The sequence below is a fragment of the Manacus vitellinus genome, unplaced genomic scaffold (genome assembly GCF_001715985.3).
Source record: "Manacus vitellinus isolate BGI_N305 unplaced genomic scaffold, ASM171598v3 scaffold_12_pilon, whole genome shotgun sequence".
NCBI lineage: Eukaryota > Metazoa > Chordata > Aves > Passeriformes > Pipridae > Manacus > Manacus vitellinus.
This window is the reverse complement of record NW_021938949.1, coordinates 6,433,052-6,457,248: the sequence shown is the minus strand read 5'-3', so window position 1 is coordinate 6,457,248 and position 24,197 is coordinate 6,433,052. Positions and strand designations below refer to the sequence as shown.

Here is a 24,197-nt window from a genome sequence, read left to right as displayed (position 1 = left end):
TCCATAAGTTAAATACAAGCACAGGAGGGATGAAGGGAGGGTCTCTGCTCTGTGCCCAAGTGAGCAGACCTGCCAGAACTGAAAAACAACAGAGGAGGGCTCGTGATCCACCCTGGAATAAAACCTTGGATCACTGCAGGCAGAGATCCCAGCACACAGTCCCAACACAAGTCCTGCACAGACTCACTCACCTTTTAAAAACTGATCACAACCACATTCTGACGCTCTCCTCTACTTCACCTACCTGGGGTGAGCTGACTTAAGCACATGGGTACCTGAGCTGCACCATTTTCCACAAAGCTGATCCTCCTGCGTGTTTATTTTGTAGATTTTCTCAATCCAAAGTAGGTGCTGAAGCCTAGTTTCCGTGTACCACTATCCCTAGAAACAACAGCACAAGAGACAGCTCAATAGGGTGCACATTTTCTCGAGCATGGGACACCTTCCACTAGGCCAGGTTGCTCCAAGCCCCATCCAACCTGACCTTGAGTGTTCTGTCCCACAGCAGCACGGTTCAGCAGTTGAGTGCTCCAAGATCCATGGAGGAGAAGCATTTCCTAAACACAAAGTAGCTCCTTTAGCAGAGCCCTCAGCCACAAGCACCATGGTGTGTGGAGCAGCATCCCAAAACCTCAGGCCTGAGGGAGTAGGGCTGTAACCTTTTCAGCAGCACTCACCCCAGCACTCCCAGTGACATTCCACAGCTCCCTGTCCAGGCTAGGGCTGCACCCAGGCACATCCCTGCCCACACACACCTCACCTCAAAACGCAGTGCCAAAGTGTGCCTCCTGGGAGGGCGGCTTTGGGCTCTGGATTTAGAGGGAAACAGATAGCAGGAGGCAAGGAGACAGACCTGGTTCCAAATGTTTCACTCTTTATTTGAAGTTTTACATGCCACCAGCGTACATGAAAGTTGCACATTCAGAATTCGACTCACTACGAGGACAAAGGGCCAGATGCAAACACAAGTGTCAAACGAGCGCACGGATGGAGAGCCCGAACCCAGGAGCCTGTCGGTGTCTGTGACCACACTGTCACCTTGATGGCACTTGGGGTGTCAGAGCTGAACCCACAGTTTTAGGGCCACCTCCCTTTGCCATCTCCAGGGTCGTGAGCTGGGTCTTCTCTCCTAACGCAGCACCCTTCCTTCCCTTCCAAACAAGCATTTTTGGTAACATCTTCACCAGAACTGAGGGTGTTTGGAGACCAACTACCCATTTAATGCTTTCCTAAATTCCCCTTTTCTATCAATGCCAGCAGTTTTTACAAGGAGAAACAATTTCCACCCGCTGTTTAGAGGGAGAGATGACAGAAATAGGGACTCTTACACTGACATTTTATTTTCAAAGAAAGTTTTGATAGAAAAACATTTTCCCCAGCAGCCTTGGGCAGGGAGTTGCAGCTTCCACTTCAAAGGACAAACTTCAAAAACAAATCCAGTGTCCTAATGGTTTTGTGCTACATTACTTAATTGTCATACAGCTAATTAGCAATGCCTGATTTCACATTCTCTGTACATAGATGAAGTTCACAAAAGAAGGGGCTACTTAAAAGAATAAATAAAACAAGGCACCAGGCAGCCAGACTCCGACAACATTAACATAAAACGTTACACTTTACCATTTAAAAAACTGAAATAAAACCCCCATCATGATTAAACCTATATTGATCTGTCTTCCTTCAGATCTCAGAGCTTTGGATCTCTGCAAGAAGGGGGGAGAATGCAACGCAGCAAGCAGGGGCTTAGCCTGTGCCTCTCTGTATGTATTTCGCCAGCATGCAGCAGAGATCTTTAAAATTCTAATTATTTCCCTATCACCAAGTAAGATCGGGATCAATAGATGGTACAAACTGACCCCTTTCCTCGAGTGTCAGGGGGAAATTAAAAAAAAAGAAAGGGGAGGGCGAACCGAGAGCGTCAGAGGTCAATGCCACAAAACAATAGATATTGATGTCTCCATTCATTTCAAACAGTGGAAAGGTCAATGCCTCCCTTGCTTCATGTTTTATGGCTGAAATCCTGCTGCTAACAGCAACAATGTTAGTAGTCAGACCTCATCCATCCTTTTTTATTATTATGATTATTTCTAACCAGGTTAGCCATTTTGAAAATTTGACGAAAGCTGGGAAGCAGCACTGGGGGCTGGGTAGGAGGAGAAGAGGGGAAGCTGCCCTGGAAATTAATGGAAGGGATGGTTTCCATTAGTTTTCGAGTCTGCCTGTCCCTTTACCTGTGCCCCAGTTTGTCCCTCACTGGCCCCTAAAAAATGAAAAGGGCCTGAGGCAACATCCCTTCACTATTAATCATTATTCCCCATACAAGATCCCAATTGGTTTCTATGGAAATGATTCTCCTGCTGGAGTACCCCGGCTGCCTGTGCATCTCATCACACAGGCAGGAGAGCTGCAGTGGAAGGAGATTCGCCTCTGCAACACCCAGCACAGCTCCTGCACCGCTCTCCTTGTGGACAGGGAGAGGAGCTTTGGTTGGACACTGTTGGGACTGGCCAAGAGGGAATTGCATCTCCCTTAAGCAGGTGAAACAACCCTTCTGCACTCCGTCAGTGGAAAAGTCTCACGTTTCTGTCGCCCCATCCTAAAAAATGCTGCTGGGAGAAAGCATCGAGCACCTCACGTGTACGGTCCACCACAGGACGCTCACACCTCTGAAAACCAAGGTGAGGAGACAGTCCTGCTCTGCTCCCCAGGATCTCACACACCTGGCAGAGGAGGAGGCAGCCCCAGCCTTGCCCTGTGCTCCCCAGGGAGCAACACCTCGCCCAGAGGAGAGAGCATTTTGCACCCCTGGGGGCTTCCTGCCAGGCAAATGAGCCTCCTCCCTTCCACAAGTGAGGAAACTGAGGCCAGGACTCATGATGTGTGTCTGGCTTCCAGTGCGAGGTCCGTGACTCCATCCTGCCCTATCTCCTCTCACTCCAATCTCATCTCCTCCTGCCAAACCCCCTCCCCGACAAACAAGCGACTGCAGCCCAAGCTCTCCAAAGGGAGGAAAGGCTGTCACCACACAGCTCCTTCCCCAGATGGAGCAGTGGATACACTGTCACTTCCCAAAGAGACCATGAAATCAGCTTTGCAAACAGCTGAGGAGGCAATCCTTTAACCTACACTGCTCCTAAGAAAGCCAGGGGAATACTGATGACTTAGCCACTCCGAATTCCCCACACCAAAACCACTGTCACTCCAGAGCCTCCCAGCCTGCAGGAACCAAATGCCACTTCGCCAAACAAGACTTTGGACGTCAGCAGAGCAGCAAACAACAGCAGATTTTAGGCACTAACAGCACCTGTCCCAGAATATCCTTCTCCCACAGAAGTGTGGACACCTTGTTGGTGATCAAAGCAAAGACTTCTGCTGCAGTTCCCAAAGCCTGGAGGTCTGCTCTGGAGCGCAGCAAGGAACAGGCCAGCAGGGACTAGGATCCTGCAGAGGCACTCCCTGTGAGAAGGGCACCTTCTGGAATTGAATTCATTTATTTTAGACTATGGACAGCAGCATCAGCAGGCTCAGAGATCACCTCATTAGATGCTCACAGACAGCAGGAGGGAGATTTCTGGAGAGATGGGGACAGAGAACAGAGAAAAGGAGGGGGGATTTCATATTAAATAAAAGCCAGGAGCAGAACACCCATCTCTCTGCTCCCCTCTTCTCCTCTACGGCTTCCTGCAGGAGCCTGAGCGCTGAGTGGGCTCCGAGTCCCAACCATTGCTCCGCTCAGAACATATGGAGCTGTGTTTAATAGCCCAGCTCTGCCAATTGGGGACTATTAGGGTGGGTTCTTTTCCCAGTGTAAATGTTGCAGAATATAAATTGTAATTAACACCGATGCCAAAATAGCACTTAGAGAAAATAAGCACATTATTAACATCTGGTGAATCCTGCCTGGAGTGCAGAAGCAGCGGAAATTCTCACTCACCATAAGAGGATTTCTAGTAGAGATATCGAGCACTGGCCCGGAATTGGGGGTGAAAGGAATTTTTATCTCTTTATCACCTGTGGGTGACCTTTCCTAGCCATGGTTGTATCTGGTAGCATCACCAGGATTTCTGACCCACTTGCACAAATACAGATGCCTAAACAACACATCCCAGGCAACAGAATAACAGCATTATAAAACATGCCTGATTGCTGCCCCCATCCAGCAAGACACGAGGCAGGTGGATATAGATGTGCCAAGCCAAAGGAACAGCCTGTTCCATCAGTTGACTGCAATCCCAAGACCAAAGGGTTAACAGCACTATCAAGCAACAGCTGGTTTCTGAACACCTCTGGTCCCCCATCCAGGTTTTCCAGTGGGACAGGAACAGGTGAGTTGGCAGCAGTACCAAGCTCCTGCTGATGCCACAGCCTGTTTGTGGAGGGGAAATCCCTGCTGAGGGTGGGAACGGCCTCGCTCCTGTAGCACGTACCAAACTGCTGGGATTCCTTCACAGGACTACACAGGTTCCCTTAGGCATCAGAGAGCTGGTTCCATATCCTCAGCCTTCCCTCTGCCCTGCCCTGCAGCCAGAGGTACAAGGAGGAGAAAGCAGCTTTGCCAATGCTTCAGACAAGGAGGTGAAAGTAGCTTTGCAAACACTCTCCCTAACCCTCACTAGCTATCCTAGGAAAGAAACCTGGACAAAAACCAGGCAGAGCTGAAGTGGCCTGAACTGGACAGAGCAGCAGCTCATGTTTCTGCCAAAAAATCCATCAGATGCACTGAAGTGAGGGTAGAAGGAGAGCAGAAAGCTATTGGAAAGGGAGAGAGGGACTCAAACAGGCAAGTAATATGACAAGAGGTAGAAAGAATGACCTCATCAGGGAGAATGGGAGGGAAAAGAGCAGCAGGATGCCAAGAACAGGGCACCAGCTCCTGACACTCACCTGCACGGAGCCGAACCTGAGGCAGAGCCTCAAACGCTTCCGGAGGGCTCAGAGCTCAGCTGCAGCATTCCCAGAGGAGCACGAGCCAGCCTCGCCATCCTGCTGCCAACTGCAAACCAGAGACTGTGCTGGCTCCCTGTCCTGAGAGGGGAAGGGAGGGAACCCCAGCAAACCACGCAGGGCTTGGTTCCAGCGAGGCACAGACCCGTGCCAGCAGGAGCCTGACATTTACCTGCTCCTTACACCGTAACCTCTCCAAGCACAAGGGTTATCACAGCCTGGCTCAAGATTTACACCCACAGGACAGACTTTCAGGCAGGCTCACACCTGGCTGACAGGAAAATAAGGAGGGAAAGTCCTGCAAAGCTGGGAGATGCACTTTACTCTCAAATCTAGCCCATCAGAGCAGGGCTCCCATGAACACTGAGGGCAGAATATTGTTTGGGAGATGGCATCTTGTGCAGAAAATGCTGACAAGGAGATGGGGATATCATCTTTGGACAACTCTGGGCCTCCCCAGGAAAGCACTGCTCAACACATTCGGGATTTAGGTGAATTTAGACAGCTCTGGTCAGTAGCTGCTTTGCAGAAGACAGACCTGGTTTGCTACCAAGGGAAATTATGCCACCCAGAAATGTAGCTCCAGGAATTCATTACTTGGCTTTTGGTACAGCTGTCTGACGCTTTCAAAAGTGCTCAGTAAATAAGGCAATATGAAAGTGATCCAGACCACTACTGATGCCTGAGGAAGTTCTGTGGAGCAGAGAAGCCGACAGAAATCACACTGTGAAAATACTTCATAACATCTCTAAAATTAGCATGAGCTCAAGGCATGGGATATAAGGACAGAACTGGAACATTACATTCCCATCTACACTGCAAGACAGACTGCATATAAATCAGATCTGAGCCTCAACTTATTTACTGTAGGCACCATCTACCCTAAGACAAGGATTTCCAAAAGAGCTGAGAACTTCTTCCACCAGACCACTGGAAACAGCATCAGCAAGAATATACCATGGTTGAGGGGTTAATGACCTTAATTTGTTATTTAAAAATAAAAAGAAGAGTCCTTGTGGTACTTCTCCATCAAAAAAACCCTTTAAATATCCAGGACTGCACGTGTGTGACTACAAATGCCTATTTGTAACATAGAAAAGATGTGATGCGCTTCAATTGAGCAACACATTTTTGTGCCTCTCAGCTGGCCTAGGCTTTCTACTTTGCCAAAAACAGACCGAAGCAAAGAATGATTTCCACCAACATCACAAAGCACACTGCCAACGTACACAGGGGCCCTTGGGAAAGACACCAGGCGACACGGGGGAAAGAGCATCGTTAAGTCAGTCTCTCTTACCTTTAACTTCAGCAAAATAACGAAACAATTCATATCAACCGCAAGGAAATACTCATCAAGATTCCAGAAGCCTTTGAGACAGGATTTTCAGATGCAAGCAAACATCCAACAGATTTTTCCCCACTGCAAAGGACCAGCTTTTTTCTTTATTATTATTTTGCAATTGCACCTGGTTAAAGTGATTGTACAGCATCCAGTGAGGTGGCCAGGAGCCGAAGACGGGCAATCCAGGCCAACAAGAAGCTATTCCATGTGTTCACGCTGACTTGTCCTTTCCCTGCTGTGACAGTCACCACCACAAATTGGGAGGTTCCTCGGCCACTCTGCTCTTAAACAAGGTAATTTCATCCAAGTGCCGCATGGGGACATCTCTGATGACCTCTGTCAAGTCCTCATGAAGCAGAGGGAAAATGACGACATTTAATGCAGGGCGTTCTGCCTGGAAACTAAATCAGACACAGGTTATTAGCCAAGGAAAAATACCAATTCTCCAGTGCAAGAGAAAGGAATGGCATGGATATCGATCATGCAGGGGTGGGGGCACGGAAGGGTTGTTCAGAGGGGGCAGGAGGGGCAGCTGGAACTCCAGGTCTCCCTCTCTTCCCTCTCTGTGTTAGCAGGGAGTGCAGACTGTGCTTGCACCCCTTCTCAGCAAGTGTGCTGAGCTGGCACAAGCCCAGATTTTCTAAATTAATAAATAAATCACAAAATACAGGTATTCTCAAAGGACCAGAGATCCCAAGAGCTCTGTCCAAGCTGGGCAAGGTGCTCAGAGATAACAATTTAAACCACCTGCAAACCAGCAGCAAGTTGCAGAGCCATTAGGAAAATCAGGCCAGAGCAGTGCCAGGCATTCCCTGGGGGCTGAGCCTGGGATTATCACTTCAGGCTGGGTTGTTCTGCATGCAGAGTCTACACTCTGCAATTAGAGCACAGGCAAGTTTAGAAAGCTCAGATGTGCAGATAAGCATTTAAGTGTGCTCACACTCACACACACACACACACACACTGCAGCCTCCTTTTTAATCCAGGCTGCAGAGCAGAGGAAGAGATCTACAAAAGTTAAAGCCATTAAACAATGTAGAAAGAACCATACAAAAAGAAAAAAAAAAATCAAGTCCCCATCAGCCAGTACCCTACATGACAGCAACCTGTGAGGAAGAGTAGGGGAAGAGAAACAGTATTACCCTGTGTGGTATAGCAAGAGTTCAGTCTTTTAAAGCTGGGGGGTAAAACTGTAGCATAATTTCCCTTAAGAGCTACACCTTAAGATTAAAAAGGCTTGTGACTCTTAGCCCTGTGCCACCAAGATGCTTCCCCTGAATGGTGTGACAAGGACCAGTTCATTATCACTCTCAGGGAGGCAGAGTCACACTGGCAGCGCCAGTCCCTGGAGGCTGTGCTGAGCCTAAAGAGAAGCTCACTGCTCAACAAACTTCTCTTAGACAGATGAGTGCCTGGAAGATTCCCAGCTCATGACTAGCTCTGAAACGGTCAGATTTCTGTCAGAGAGGGAACGGCTGGAGATTCTGCTGCTGGAAACACACGTGAAAACCCCAGGTAGCAACACAGCCAAAGCTGAAGAAAGGTACACAAGAGACTGGCATTTCCTGGGAGACAGAAAGGATATTTCCATCCTCAAATTATTTGGAGCTGCCAAAAATGTGGCAGAGAAACACCCTTTCCCAGGCTAGTTGCTCAGTCCTGGCAGGTTAAATTCATTTGCCTAAGTAGCTGCAGGAGTAAGGATTTCCAGCACTACCTGGGGCAATTTTATATCTTTCTGCATCACAGACCTGCCTGTCATGCCTCATGCCTAAGGGCTGACAGAAGAGGACACGGCTCCTCGAGTGGATCTGGGGGCTCGTGTAGGAGCTGTGCAGCTTCTTACTTCCACAGCACTGCCCTCAAGAAATCAACCAGCAAAATAACTGCTGATCTGGGAGGCAGCTGGTAAAGTCTGCAGTGATTTCATATAAAATACAGCCAAATGTCTCTTTGATAGTCCCTCCTCTGCCTCAGCTCTTCATGTTTCTTATCCAACACCACAGTCCTGCAGAGAAAATCATGTTAATAGACCAAGTTTACTGAAGTTCAGCATGGAAGAAACTGCCATCTCCCCAAGGGAAACAAACCTCTGCTTCCTCCTTTGTATACAGGCTCTCCCAAATTGGATCTGTGTGCTGCCTTCTCACCATATACAAAATTGTAGTTTATAAGCAGCCTTTACATGTAGCTATAAAAACAAGAACCCAGACAAGCTTACATGATGAACTGCCACTGAGACAAATGAAAAACCCCAATGCACTCAGTGTCCCTTCCAAAGAGGCTGGGTCTGTATGACGGGTTTGAACTTCATCTTAAAAAAAAAAAAAAAAAAAAAAAGAAAAGGAAAAAAAGAAAGCTTTGTAATTTTCTCCCCCCCCCTCAACAGGAAACTGTATGTTACTGCAAACCTTGTAAATTCCAAACCCCAGCAAGTTGACGCCGGAGAATTCTTTCCATGTACAATTTGCGTGATTTAAGGAAAAAAAAAATCAAATGCACATGGTTCACTATTATTCTCAGCTAAATGTGCGTGCAAAGCCTCTCCTTTAACTGCCTGTTAAAAAACACCCTGATTTTAACGAGCAGCTGTCATAATGTTAAACTGGGATTAGCAGTTCCCAAAAGCAGCCTCCCTCTGCAATCTATGCTCCTTTAGTCCTTCCCCGGAAGGCAATTCCTTTCTTCATACACCTGTCCAGGTGGGCTAGATTAAGTGAGAGGCACTTAGAGCACTAGTTTGAAAGGCCCTAGGCATGGGGAGGAGATAACAAGAAGGGGAAGAGAGTGAGTTAATGAGTTGCAGAATAGCTCCTGTAATCTTCTTGAGGGTTCTTTCCTCATTCCACACCTGGATGGACTTCAAACTCCATCCACCTCTGCAAACGCATGGCTTGTAAAATTAAAACCCAAAGGACAGAGAAGGATGTCGACCTGGGGAGACAAAAGAGCTGCAGTTTCAGACATGAAACCCTGTTTGCTTTTTTTTTTTGCTCCGAGGGAAAAAGCCAAGGATATGCTTGCTTGCTCTGCTCTACAAAACCTCCAGACTAAACTCATCACGATTAATTAAATGAAAGCAAGTTTTTTAGGCAACTGACTTGCAGCCCCTCCAAAACAGATCCTTTAATCAGAAACAAGCACTGGGATAACAAAGAAAACACCCCCCCACACTTATATTTTCCAGCATAGCCTCTGGTCCAGCAGACTCAACACCAAACCAACAACCACCCAGCAGGAGCTTTCACAAGAAGGTCTCTGAAGTGTCCTCATTTGGATGTGGACACAGAGCCAGTCGGGCCTCAGCAGCTGGTTGGAATAATCCACAGAGCTGGGAAACAACACCAAAGCACACCCTATGTCACAAATTCCTCCTGGCATCAGCAGAGGTACAATGTCTCCCTGCTGTTAGATCTTGAACAGGTTGTATGTGGATGAAAGGGTTAACGATGGTTTGCTCTTTGTCTCCAAAATTATCCCAGAACAGGTGTGGACTGGACACAGTAAGGTTATTTTCAAGTGAACAGCTTGGTAAATAGCCTAACACTACACTCTCACTTACTTCCAACCACTGTGGTAGGATTCAATATGTAGGTCAGTGACAAAGTCAAAAAGAAAGAGAAAAAGTCTAAAGCAAGGCTGCACTTTGATCAGATTTCCTCAATTTTAGCAAGACAAAAGAGTCCCTCCCTGGAATGCAGTTATCTCCTGGCAAACACTGACATACCTCTCCAGAGAGTCCAGCAAGTCCCCTGCAGACTCCACCTGCTGAGAGAGCCAAAGGGCAGCCCAAAGCCATGGGGAATCTCACCAGCCAGCCTGGAGGGATGGATTATACCCCCCTGCAACCCTCTGCACCACAGACACTGGAAGATGACAGCTCCCCTGTGTTAGGTGCTGCTCAAACTTACCTTCTTTACTTGTAAGGAAAGGACAAGGCAGTGTTTGGGGCTGAGGAATGTATTTCCCCTTGAGATTTCCAGAGAAACCCAAGGAAAGCCCTATGCCAAATTCCAGTGTTTCAGCACATCCCACTTCCCAGAAGCTGGCAAACAAGAGAGAGGGCACACAAGGTGGGATAATTGAGCACTGCCAACAAAAGCAGCACACAGTAGATAAGGTGAGGAAATACACTGTATCAGGAGTGGATCAAGGCCAGATCTCTGAACTCCACAAACTGAGCTGGGCTTATGGGAAAAGAGGTTCCAGAGATGGAAAGGAAGGAAGAAAACCAGGAGAAGCTTGATTTAGGGAAACACAGCACAGCAGGGACAGAGTAGACATGGACTCTGGTTGGCATGACTCTCAAATGCAAACCAGTCTCTGCTGCAGTTGCACACCTTTTCCCCTCTCCACCCAGACCTCCCCCACAGGCTGGTGAGCTGCTTCTGGAGAGGCACAAGTTTCCCAAGAGAAGAGAATTGGGACCAACTCACTTTTTGCCCTGTACGCAGCTCTTTGATCTACACTCACAAACCCCTGTTAATCCTCTGCCAGCCACAGCCTAAGCCTGCCTTCTCTGGGAGACTTGCTCACATCTCAAAGTTCAAGTGTGGCATCTGTCTTGAAAGCCTCAGCCAGCTTACCTGAGCCAGGCTGGAAACTCCCTTCCTTGAGCATGGCACAGTGGAATGGAGGAAGTGCCAGGACAAGCTGGAGCAGCTGGCAGCAGCATGACCCAACACACACACACACTTTCCTTGTCTTCTCAGGGAAGGCCAGACAACCACTTAAAATTTGTTCCACTGGCCGTGTCCTGACCTCAGTACCAGGGAGCTGCAAAAGCTCTCCTTGCTTACAGTGATCGCCAGTGAAGCTTCTCCAGAGCATTTTCCAGCCACACCAAAGAAACTGCAGGTGGGATTCTCCCAGATCCCTTCCTTTGTGAGCAGGGAGGACTCTTGCCCTCCACTCATCCCCCAGAAGCCTCTCAAGAGGGGTGCAAAGCCTCCCCACACTGACTCTAAAGCAGACCCATTCCTTAGAGCCATTCTCTCTTCCAGCCCTGCCAGAGTGCCAGCACTGAGCAGACTTCATTACCAAACCTCAGAAATGGACTTGAAAAGTTCCCAGGGAAAGCTGTTGTGATTCCTCTGGCTGCTCTTAACTCCACACAATGAGATATTTTCTCCATAAGGTGTTTTCCTCTAGGGGTGCCTTCATCCCTTCATGTCCACACAGACAAACCAACATTCTCCCAAAGCCTGTCATTCTCCTTCACTGTAAATCCCATCACTATAGCCTCCAACCTGAGACCAAGGGGTGTAGATGGGACTCTGGAAATCCTTCACACACATCACTGCCAACTCTTCCCCCGTTATCTCCAAGGCAGCATCATCTGCCATTGCATTGAGCCACAGGGAAGGAGCAATAACACATCAGACTCATCCCGAGCCGAGGCAAATTACATCTCTCTGCTGTGGTTTCCCTGTAAGGCATGAATGGCACTCTGCTACTTCTCCTGTGAACTGAGGTTTGTATCAAGCACGCCTGCAGATTGAGGTTCTTACATTATTTTGCCAGCTGAACTCTGCATCAGTCAAATGTGACTGGACAATTAGAAGGGGAGGGAATAAGAGCCCAAAGAGCGATGCCAGAGAGCCCAGGACACGTCCTAGGGGAGTGCTCTGCCAGAGCAAGCTGAAAGTTATTTCCTAATCTCTTCCACAAATTAAAAAGCTACTGCAATAACTGCTCAATTAGATTTATTTTACTATGGAAATGCTTTAAAGCTGCAGTTAATGCTTCCGTTCAGCCTTTTACACCCTCATGAAGAGAAAGCACGACAGTACTATTCCAATATTACTTCTCAGCCAAGAGAGAGAGGACAATCCCTGAAAGTTATTTCATGCACAAACCAATCTACCCGCTGAGGAAGGTTTCAGGACTGAATTCCCTTCAAAACACATGAGCTGGCAGCTAGAACGAGCCATTTGGGTCAACCACAGGAATGCATTTAAAGAAGGGGTTTTGTGAGTACCCTCAAAAGACGATAAATTAACATGGCAAACTGGGGACAGTACCACAAGCTGTGCTGGCTCGTAAAGTATTTGAACCCACCCATAAACAACATCCCTGGTAGAAGCAAAGGTGTCTGGGCCACACCTCGAGCAGTCAGCCTTTGCCAAGCCCGCCAAGGAATCCTTGGGCAACGCAAGCTGACAAGGATGCAGTTTGTTACTCAGTCTGTGACAGAATGATTCAGGGGTTTCCAAGAGCAGGAAATGAAACAGACAATGAAAGCTTGAGCAGGATGCTAATGATTCACTCCACCAGCCTGGCGATACATTAAGTCTTCTGCAATCCCACTTCTACGGGGCCTGGAGCCCGTGGCATGCTGAGGCTGCCGGGGCGGGATCAGCAGCCACCACTGGCTCTGGGACACAGGACTTCTTCAAGGTCAGAAGGAAGAGAAGGTGGTGAAGGGATGCAAAACCAGCCTGCAAATCTTAAAAGAGCCCTAGGTGCTAATACCAGCTTTTTGCAGTGTCAATCCGATGCAGCAGTGCGGGAGCGACGCTGCAGGACTCAGCTGAATTCAAAGATCTTGCACACACCTACTGCTCCTACAGCCCCCTCTGCCCCCTCTAACAGTAAAAGGATTACCCAAAAAGGGATTTTCAGAAGCTGAGACCACAATGAGAAGCCAGACAAGAGGAATACTGCAGGGATATCCAGGGCAGGGGGGAATGCTTAGCCCTGAGGTGAGCAAAAATTCATTTGTGATAGTTCAGTCCTGTGGTAAATGCCAGCAGAGGAACTGGCTCACTCAGCACTTTACAAATACTCAGTTTCAGCTCCTTGCTCCCACCTGGAAGCCCTATTTCTGCAACTGAATCCCAGGAGGGTGCTTCTTCCCTTCAGTGAGCATGATAGCTCTCACAGCCACACAGGGCCACTGGAATCGGCAGTTTCGGAAAAGGTAAGATCCAGCCAAGAGTTTCATGTTAAAAAAGGGCAATAACAAGCAGAGAGAAATTTAGGTAATGCTACAGAAGATTGAATAGGAAGATCCAATTCAGATGGAAACAGCAATTCCTAGAAAGTGGCAGGAATCTTATTGTGAAAGTCACTTCAAACTAAGCAGTGCTCATACCTGACACAGGCAGAAGACAGAGTAACTTAAGTGTTTCACTTTCCCTGGGTCTTGGATCCCCAGAACGTGCAGATTGTCCTAAATGAGTAAAATTCTCCGCACTTTCCAACACTGGTTAACCTGAAAGTCACTCCAGTCAAAGAATCACAGAATTGCTTAGGTTGGAAAAGCCCTCCAAGATCATTGAGTCCAACCGTTCCCCCAGCACTGCCAAGCCCATGTCCCCAGCTGCCTCATCTACATGGCTTTTAAATCCCTCCAGGGATGGTGACTCCACCACTGCCCTGGGCAGCTGTGCCAGTGCTTGGCAACCATTTGGGGGCAGAAATTGTTCCTAATATCCAACTTAAACCTCCCCTAGCACAACTTGAGACCATTTCCTCTCATCCTGTTGCTTGTTACCTGGGGGAAGAGACTGACCCCCACCTGGCTCCACTCTCCTGTCAGGGAGTCGCAGAGAGCAAAAAGATCCCCCCTGAGCCTCCTTTTCTCCAGGCTGAGCCCCCCCAGCTCCCTCAGCTGCTCCTCATCAGACTTGTGTTCCAGACCCTTCCACAGCTCCGCTCCCTTCTCTGGACATGCTCCAGCCCCTCAGTGTCCTTCCTATAGTGAGGGGCCCAGAACTGAACACAGCACTCAAGCTGTGGCCTCACCAGTGCTGAGTTGCACAGGTGACTTTTGCTGGAGACAGGCACCAGTGTGGCTGGGCAGCAGGGGCAGAGAGCTTGGGCGAGGACTGCCACGACCCCACTCCGACCCCACAGCTCCGGGGGGAAGCTGCTCCAGCGCCCCGGGCAGCCCCAGCCCTCTGCACCGTCTCCCAGCAGCTCCCAGGAATTCACAACAGCACTTTTGGGACACACGAGCAGCTAAGCCCAGCTGCCCACCCACCACCCCAAAACACACTCCAGCTGCACCACGCTTTTCCTCTCTCTGCTGTGGCTTAGCTTGGATTCCATTTCTATAAATCACAGCTCACCTCTATGCCATGACACCTCCCCTATCCGTATGAAGAATCCCTAATGACACTGTGTTCTTAGAGGTTTTTTGTTTTGCTTTGGGGGGTTTTTTTGTTTGGTTTTTTGCATTTTGTTTTTGAGTGGTTGTTTGTTTGGTTTTTTTCATTTTTTAATTATTATTTTATCCTAGCTTTCTTGATCCTTTTCTAAGGTGTTTTTCCAAGGACTTTTCATGGGCTTGTATTGTCTGGTGCTGTCAAGTCCTTGAAATCATTACTATGGTAGGAGCTATTTAAACACTTCAGCTAAAACCGACAAAATTCTAAAGGCACACACTGGAAAATAAAAATCTGCCCTTGAGGCCAAGGGGATATTTGCCAAAGCATTTCCCATCCCCTCTTCCAGCCTGTTTTCCAATTGTAAGCTTCACCAGGAAAGCAACTTCTCCTGCACATTTGTGAAGTGCCCACTAACCACACCATGTAGCTGTGCAAGCCTGAAGTCATCCAAATTCCTTGCCCGCAGCATTTTTGGGGCAGAGAAACACTGGCGTATAAATACGATTATTTAGCACGCAGCCTCGGCAAGCGGTGGGACCTTCCATGGGTCACAGCTCCATCTACTGACTACTCCACAAAATAACAGTGTGGAAAGCCTCGGGAAAGCTCTTGGTAGCAAGAATCATCCCCTCGGACCTGCCTTTGGACACAAGGCTCTGTGCAAGCCTTTAGAAAGGATCCCAGCACAGCAGCTCAGCCCCCAAAGGGAGAAGCAATTTTACCTTTTCTGCAAAGAAGCCTCTTGGCACAGCAACAGGTCTGGGGTCACTCCTGAACCTACAACCACAGGGCCTCAAACTGTGGTATTTTAGTGCTTCTGGAATTACTGCTGCAGTGCTTTGAACAGAAGACTTATTTAAACAGGGACAACACGCGCTTGGGGCTGAGCACTCCAGCAAAGTTTGGGTCCAAGCATAAAATGGAAAACATTGTGTTTGTTGGATGTGCTGCTATCTGAAGTGTGGCAGCAGCTGAGCACCATGTGATAGGAAAAAAAACGTCATTTTACAGAAAAACTGAGACTAGACCACCGTCATGTGAAATCTGAGGAAGATCAGGGAAGTGGATATGGATCACTGAAGCCACATCTCCCACTCTAACCACCAGGCCCTTCTTATGTGCAGAGTATCTCCCTGAATCATAAAGGAGATCACCCCTCCCATTCACAGTGAAGGAAAAAGAATAAAGAAAAACACTGCAATGATTTATCTGCCCAGAGGGAAACAATCTTTACAGTCTTCTCTACAGCTCAGAGGAGACCTTGCCCTTGCAAGCCTCCTGTTTGCTGATGAGGCTCCAGATGAGCCCCGTTCTGCCTCTTGTGTGTCATTGCAAAAGAGCCAGAACTGAATCAGAGGCTTTTACTGACTTCAATACACAAACTAGTTTGTCCCAAATATCAGCAAACTTCAAGCAGAAACTGCTCACCAGAAAGCTGGACACCTGGCTCAGAGCTGTCACAAGACCAAGAGACACGAGAATAAGTCTCTTTTCAGGCCAGTGGAACAGAAATACATAACACTAACCTCATTTTATAGTCAAAGGGGAGAGTTTGGGAATCATGCTGTAAGTCATCAGTGTGATGCAGCAGATTTAATTCCCAAGCTCCCATCACCACACCCTGTATATACACCATCTTCCAGTACAATTCCACAGCTGAAACAAGTCTGTTCTCCCCAGATGGGTCCCAGTCTCTTCTGTGACCCAAACCCACTGTGCATCCACACCTGAAAAAGGACTACCCTGCACTACATTGCATTTTCAAGCCCTCCCAGCTCTACTTCCTGCAGCAAATTCCTGGTGTGTGCTCAGCCCTGGGCCTTTCCCATTCCCATTTCTTCTTTTTTTAGAGGCATTGGGAGAATGGGAGTCACTTTAGCCCCATGTCCCTGTTCAAAACCATCTCTCAGCCTAAACACCACCATCTCCACAGCCCTAAAGCAGGAACTCTGATCTTCACTGGGACCTGAAGAATAGGGAGCAAACAAAGGTTCATTCTGGTCCCTCCTTTCCACCCCTCTCTGTGCTCCCCATGCAGCACCTGCACACATTCCAAACAAATGGAAAAAAAAAAATCAGGATAATTCACTTTATTCTGGCACAAGGATATATAACTTCCAACTTGTTGCCCAGTGGGGTCTTCCAATGTAAAACTTGGATTAAAGAGACAACAGCAGCACACTTTTAGGGGAAGCCATGCTGTGTGAATTAGAGCCTCACCCACAGGTTAAAGCTCACACACATAGATTTTACTGCACATGTCTCTGCCCTTGGAGCAGCAGACAAAATGCAGCCAAGAGAAAGTCAATTCCTGACTCCATCTGAAGGCACATTTGTGCAAGGATAAGAATGGGATCACTGGAGAAGTCACGTGCTTAAAGACTCGCTGATGGCTCATGGAAGACTCCAGGCTTTGCTTACACATCATTTTCTGTATTTTGTTCCTTCCATTTTATTACTAGAGACAGTCGCATGAGAACGGGATCTTTGTTGCTTAGGAGAGCATCTGCTCCCACTACTTATCCTCCTCCTGAAGTCATAATCTTACGTGACATCAAAATCGTTTCCAGAGCCACCAATTACAATGTCACAGAGGATTATGACTTCAGGTGTAGAATTTGCAGAGGGAGCAGATGCTCTCTTCAGCAGAAAAAGAAAAAAAAAATTATAAAACCCAACCTTCAAAAAAATCCTGTTTTGATACAAGTGTCGCTATTAATAAAACACAAAAGAAAAAAATAAGTTTGACAGCCAGAACTGTCGCTAAATACAAAAATAGTTCTTTAACATTTCCATGAGGCATCAGCTGCTCTTTGGAAAGTTCCCAGGGTTTAGATTATTAAGAGGTATAGAATGCAGCGAGAATCTGTCCATGACAGAGAAAACAAGGGAGAAAATAGTGCAGAATGGTGTATTTCTGCCCAGTAAGTGGACATTTAAATTTTGGCCAGTGCTGCAACGGCACCTCAGAGGTGAGAGAAAATAAAAAACAGGAACTGTGGATTTGTGGTTCTTTCTAAGGATCCCCAAAGCACAACTGAAATCAAACCAGAAATGTTTTTACAGATAAGAAGCCCCGTGAAAAACAAACTCAAAGAATCCTTGTCGCATCACAAGGAATTTACTCAGATGCTTCCAACAATCCCTATCCCAGAAGGACACAGAGGCTTTCAGAGGCAGTAACAATCTCGGGAGCAGTTTGGTAGGGAGCTAATATAGTCACAGGCTCTTCTGGATTTGTTCCACGGAAACAAGCCAAGTGTAATAAGTCAGTTTGAAGCTGGAGGAAGGTTGGGGGGGAGGAGCACCCTTTAGGATGCACTAATAACGCCGTGTGATTTGAAATTTTTATTAGAGCTTAACAGGGCCCAGCAACAGTAGGTGACAAAGAAAACAGACTGAAGGCGGGGAAAAAAGCCTTATAGAAAAAAAAATAATAATGGAAAGTCTGTTGCATGGGAAATATTTTGTAAGGTGACTGCCACTATTAGAAGATTTCCAAATGCCAAGCGTAATTAAAAGCTCTCTTTTCAAATGCAGTTCACGGCTCACACACAAACGTTTCCCACCACGTGAGGCTCAGAACACTGCAAGGGGCCAAGCAAAATGCATTTAAGAACTGCCAAACGTGCAAAGGCAGTTTGTACCAATTCTCCCCCCTCACGCATCCCCCAGAAGAAAAAACCCTTCACGACAACCCTTTAAAGGCTTTGAATTGCGCTGCCAGGGGATTATCAGTAAGTGACATTTACAAGTGATTAGAGGACAGAGAATTATCTTAGTCACTTGTGGGAAAGGAGGAAAGCTTCAAGGTCAAATCTCTCAGTACTTAAAATGTCGGCAGATGTTTTGTTTACACAAAAAAGTGTCATTTGATTTATGATGGAGCTTTACATCCAGAGCTTCAACTCAGCCAACGGAACTGCAGAGAACATGGGTGGGAATGGAATCAAAAATTCATACGATACCTTCAGATACTTCACTGATTCACTCTTATTAAAGTAAGAGGCCGGTTTATGTGCCAAGCAGTTACGCAGTACCTATTAGCTCCTTGGAACAAGAGCTCCAAGCCATATAAACCTTGGCAAGCAAGGAAACGGAGATAAATCTCCAACAGCTCCAAAAATCCCACATCAACCCCCTTCCGCACTCACCTCCGCACAATGGATTGCTGGAGATTTTTGCAAACGGTAAGAGATTCTCCCATAAACATGTGGCACATGATGACCTCAAGGCAGTTGGCCATGAATGACATCACTGCGTCAGACTGCAGAGTCCCGCTCCGGGAGACGATGCAAAGCCGCTGGAGAGAGGAGCAGTGACTCAGTGCCTGGAAGAACTGGGCGCCCGCACAGAAGTACGGCTGTTCCAGCCTGCGGGAATAAACAAAAACAAGTCAATGGGCAATTCACACTTGGGACAGCTCTCAGACAAGAGGGAAGGCAGCGCATTCATGGGGGGATGGCAAATGGATCGAGCAGTGTCGCCACTGCTGACAGACAAGGACACAAACGGGCAGGAAGGCCCTAAACTGCAGAATTCCGGTGCCCGCAGGGAGCAACCCTGGAATAACCCTGGTTTTGCAAGTTTTCCACAAAGTATGTCGGGTAAGAGAAGCCTTGGTGCTGGTGAGCAGCAGATCCATTCTGGTCCTACAAGCACAGCCTGGTTTTTGCTACCTGACATCCACTGAGCAGGTGATGTGGATTCTGCTCCAGTGCACAAGCACTGATCAAAACGGTCATATCTTCAGTTTAATACCTTCACTTTACTGCCTAGAGAGAAGCAGGCATGAAAAACACACAGTGCACACAGGGTGATGCAGAACTTAAGCCTCTGGGACCAAGAGAGTGACCACAACCATCCCTGGCAAAGGATCAGAGGTACTGCTTGCCCATGGGAAGAACAACCATCATCAGCCCAATCTTCATCCTAAACACTTGGCCCAGAGAAGAGAGACAGGATCCTCTGTCATGGTAATCCAGCAGGAAAACAAAATGACACAGTGAAGCCATACCTGGCCAATGTGGGGCCTGTGTTTTAACCAGCAGCATATCTGGGTGACTCCCTCACAGAAACCAGCCTGCAGGAGGCAGAACCTGCTCAGGGCTGGTGTTACCAGGAGAGTTCATCTGCTTAGAGCAGATTTACTACAGGGCTTCAGAGCACTTGGGAATCTCAGTCATTGGGTCAGGAAGGCCAAGAGCTCCAAGAAGGTTAATCCATTAGGTGATAACAAGCTGTCGGTCCCAACCTGATCTGGATAATCTCTGCACAGGCTTTTGTAGCACCCAGGGGTATCTCAGCAACTTAATCCTGTTAATTGATAAATTCTGTTTTAGTCTCAGCCTGCAACTGCTGTCGGATGGCATTGCCTGAAGAGATCCTAAAAGCATATCAGCGCTTTGGGTAATAAATTAAAATTAATATCAAAGAGATGGGCATCCTCTTCAATTTTTCAACAGCATTATTGGGTCACTGAAAATTTAGGACAAAAAGCTCAGCATCCTGACAGCAGGTTTGCAGGTGAATCCCTGAGACGCGTCAGCCACACTTGCAATGCCGTCCTTCACTCGCTAGATGGCAATGTTGCTTTGGAAGATCGCCTTAAACTCAGACTGGAAAAAATGGGAAGGGAAAAAAAGGGTGGGAACAGCAGGGAATCAGTCAAATGAAATGGAAACTACATTATCAGGAGGAAGTGCTAAACACTAAAACCATCTTAAGCCCATATAAAACATGAGATCTTAGTCAGGAAAGAGGAATGATAGCTTGCATGGAAGCATGGTACGAGGAGACATCCTTGTTCCAGCCTTTATTCCAGGCTCTACGCTGCCTCCCACCTGTATTTATTGCTCCTGGCCTCCATTTCAAAGCCTCTGGAAACTACAGGGCCCAGGCTGAGCATAGGAACACTGCACACCCAAACCTCCTTTCCCAGCCCTCAGTCCTTCTGTGGTTCTTTGCTCTCCTGAAGGTTAAAGACACTTTCACGTAACCCAAGACATCGAGCAAATGAATTTCCAACAGCTGCCATCTCTTGGATGAGAGACCTGCATGTTCCTTGCCTGTTATATATGGGAAGTGGTGGAACATGAAAACCCTCCTGAGGTGTTTTAGCCACCCTGGATCCCTTCACTGTTGCAGTGGATCAGGAACAGGCCCACAAACACCGGTCCCAGCTGATGAGCAACAATTTCAGACACAGCAACTGAACTGTGCCCACAGAGTGACCTTGTTGCCACAACTATTCAGCATTTTGGAGCCTTTTGTGAACAGTCCCATTGTGACAATGGGACTAACAGGTTCTGCATTTTCACCAAAATAACCTGATTTGGGGCAGGGGGAAAGAAAAAAAGCATCTTTCTAAAGTAATAACATTTGTGTTCATACAGGACTGGTGCAAGGAAAATATCAGTTTGTGCCCTTTGCTTTCACGAGCACATTTTGGCTACCATGAAGCTCCTTTGTGCACCCCTTAGGATCAGATTCTTTAAAGCCTACCAGGAGAGGAACACCAACAGGACAAACTGTAAATTTGGAATGTTTTTGGTAAATTATCAAGAAAAGAAATAAAAAACCAAAGAGGTGAGGTTTTAATACAAACCAAAGGCAGAAAAATATCTCATTGGGAAACCTGAGGAGAACTCTACATTATCTGGACAGTATAGGAACCTCTTCTTTCCTGGAAATTTAAGAAATGTACATATACACAAAGCCAAAAAGTCAGCAAAGGCTCGTAGTATTTAACCAGCTCTGACAGGCCGCTAGCTCCAAAATATGCAGCATCCACTCTTTCTTATCTAAGAGGAAGGCAGTCACAGCACTTTTTATTCTTAAAACACTGGTTAAAGGGCACATCCTGAGCCTTCAAGGAAAACATGCAATGCCTTCCCATTCTCCACAAGTCAGGAAGGAAAATACCCAGTTTTCAAGCCATTGCAGCTACTACAGTTTTAACAGTAACCACAACAAACCAACCACTACACTTCTGGAGACCCACAAACAAAATGGGAGATGTTCAAGGGCAGCCCCTCACCTGAGATCTCTCAAACACTTGCAGTGTTTCAGCATGTCCATGAGAGCAGACATATAGACCACCTTCCCCATCATGCCCAGGTTGGCCAAGGAAAGAGTCCGCAGGTGCTGGCACTGCAGCCCGATGTTAACGAGCCCAGAGCCAGTGAGAATATTTGGCAGCTGTGCTAAGGTGAGGCTCTGCAGGTAAGTCAATTGGCTAATGGCAGCCACCTCTGAATCCCCCACACTTTGTGCCCTGACACAAGGAGGCAACGAGTTCCGAATTGCTGGCTCGTTGCGGGGCATGGCAGAGGAGAAACTGGACCCAATTATCTCCAAGGTTTCCAAAAACCGGAGGCTTCCCATCAGAGCCCAGAACACTGAGGACTCTATCTTCTGATTTGCCTGGTCCGCTAAGTTCCTTGGATATGTCTGTATCCCAATCCGAACTTTCCTTCCAAATGTTTGGGGCACCAAACTAGGAGCAGTGGGAGGCTTCTCCACAGTTGCAGCAACATCTGTGATGGAGCAAACCGGCAGTGCTAACGAGAGCAGGTGCTTTAGCCTGGACAGCAGCTGGCACAGGTGGTTCCCAATGCTTTCAGAGCTGTGATGGTGAGCTGCAGACAGGTTGAGGTGCCTCAGGTTGCAGCAAGACACTACCAGGCTTTCCAAAATGCTGCTGTCAATGTCATCTTCTGCTTTCCGAAACAAGGACTCCGGAGCCAGACAGTGAACACAGCCACTGAGATTCAAACTGGTCAGGCTTTTAAGATCCTTCCCTCCATTAATGACCCTCTGGATCAGGTGCCCACCAGATAAGGTGCATCGGCTAAAGCTGAAGTAGAAAGGGTTGTTGAACTTCAAGTGTTGCAGGAGCCCGGAGCCGTTAATCCAGGCTTTGGGCAATTGTAAAGCGTCCAGACGTACATTTCGAGCCATGGAGTCCAGGAGGTTTTTGGTGGCTCCCGTCTCCGCAAAGCTGCCGGGGGCAGAGATCAGGAAGGCGTGGAGGTTCTCAGGCGTCCGATCACTCAGCACTGCCAAGTACAGCCTCACCACCTCCTGGTTGACGTAGCCAGGAGCCAGCCTGGCATAGAAGATGCGGAGGTTCTGGTAGTGGGGCACGTTGCTCTCGCCCACCATCAGCTGCCCAGAGAGCATGAACCCCTCTCGCGAGCGGTCGAGGATCTCAAAATAAAGCAGCAGTTTCTCAAGGCTCGTGCAGCACGGGACGACGCCGTACGACGGCGTGTAGAGGGTTTGCTTCAGCTCCGAGACACGGCTGAGGGTGGCTTTGCACTCACTGCTCAGCTGGCTGGCATCAAAGCCCGGGTTGACATCGATGGCCAGGGAGCGCAGGTGCTGGAGCGTGGAGAGCATCTTGGAGAGCCGGAGAGAGGTGACGTGGCACCCGGACAAGTTGAGCTTCACCAGGTTCTTGCAGCGTGTTACGTGATCGATGGTGGAGCTGGGCAGCCAGTAGCACCCAGCCATGTTCAGCTGGTAAATCTCCTTCCCAATATCCCTCATCAGCTGCTTCACTTTGTCCTTGTTCACCTGCACCCAAACAAAACCACAGTCAATGAGATATAAGGCACTGACTCAGTTCCCCAGCTGGAGATGGGGATAAGAGTGTTTGGCACTTAGATTATGTGGCTCATCCAAAGGTTTGGGCATGGCAGCCCAGCACCTCAGTCTGCCATGCTTTGGACTCCTAAGATTACACATCCTTTAGCTTCTTAGCCTGTGCAGTTCTGCATTACAGCTGTTCAGCAGCTGAGAGTGGAATGGAAACCACCTCCATTTTCTACCAGCAAATCTATTTCAGCAGAACTATCTATGGAAACTCAAACTGAAAGAAGAATGTTTCCATTCTTCTTCATCCAGTTTCCTCTTCTGGAAATGAGTAAGAGAGGCTTTCCCTTGCCCACACTTGGTGATACAGTTCCCATAAAACCATTATCACCCTTTAGTCCCAAGCTTTATTTCTGTCATAGCACATACACAAATTCTAGTTTCACTGACTGCATGCCTGACAGCAACACACACAAGATTTTTTTTGCACAGCAACAGGGAAAACATATTTTGAGAAAATGGTAACTCAAATGGCTACAAAATGGCAGGTCACGTTTACTTTTGTTTTAGCTTCCAGAAACACAGAGAAGTTTACACTGACAGTATTTTATAAAACTAAGGGAGCACAGAGCTGTTCTAACAAAGCATTCTGGAAAACAAATGCTTTTATAAAACAGTTTATTGTGTGCTTGATTTCAGAGTTCAAGAACAGTCCATTCATGCAGACACATTGGAAAGTTCTACTTGGTGTTTTTTCAGAGGTCAGATTTGTCTTCACAGCTAACAGAAGAAGCAAGCTACTCTCCTCACCTTATAGTCCTTCTGAAGGAGAACTGTATGTGTTAGACTCTTGTCAAGGCAAAGCGTTGCAAGTTTCCTGCAGGTTCTCCTGACATTCAGAACAAGGTCTGTGCAAGGGACGTAGCTGAGGATGTGCAGAAGGATCTCATCTGAGAACTCCATCAAGTTGACACCATTGCTTTCCTCCTCACTCTCCTCGCTTACAACCTCCTGGGGGGAGAAACAAAAAGAAAAAACAGCAAAGCTACTGGCTCAGAAACTTCAGCAACACTTTTGAGTAAACAGATACCCCGAGTCTGATAAGGATTTTTAAAGTGAGACAAAACAGAAACACCTGGATCTTTAAGTACTTCCATCTGCATGAAGAAACCAAAAAGCTTTCCCTCAGAAGACAACAC

At 47.5% G+C, this 24,197-nt stretch overlaps 1 protein-coding gene across 1 annotated transcript; it reads right to left on the bottom strand.

The window, feature by feature from the left end:
* Positions 1-854: 854 nt before the first annotated feature.
* On the bottom strand, positions 855-24,006 carry FBXL18 (F-box and leucine rich repeat protein 18). Its single transcript, XM_029957794.1, has 4 exons — positions 23,809-24,006; positions 21,440-22,980; positions 18,555-18,773; positions 855-6,687 (listed from the first exon to the last, which is right to left on the bottom strand). The coding sequence occupies exons 1-4, from the start codon at positions 23,959-23,961 to the stop codon at positions 6,531-6,533; spliced, it is 2,070 nt and encodes a 689-aa protein (XP_029813654.1). The 5' UTR covers positions 23,962-24,006; the 3' UTR covers positions 855-6,530.
* Positions 24,007-24,197: the final 191 nt, after the last annotated feature.

Excerpts from the sequence above, each read along its gene's own strand:
- FBXL18 (XM_029957794.1), bottom strand. The coding sequence starts at position 23,961 with ATGGAGTTCTCAGATGAGATCCTTCTGCACATCCTCAGCTACGTCCCT. Across the intron at positions 18,774-21,439 it reads AAGTGTTTGAGAGATCTCAG|GCTGGAACAGCCGTACTTCT; the intron begins GTGAGGGGCTGC and ends TTATTCCCGCAG. Across the intron at positions 6,688-18,554 it reads CAGCAATCCATTGTGCGGAG|TTTCCAGGCAGAACGCCCTG; the intron begins GTGAGTGCGGAA and ends TGTCTGATTTAG.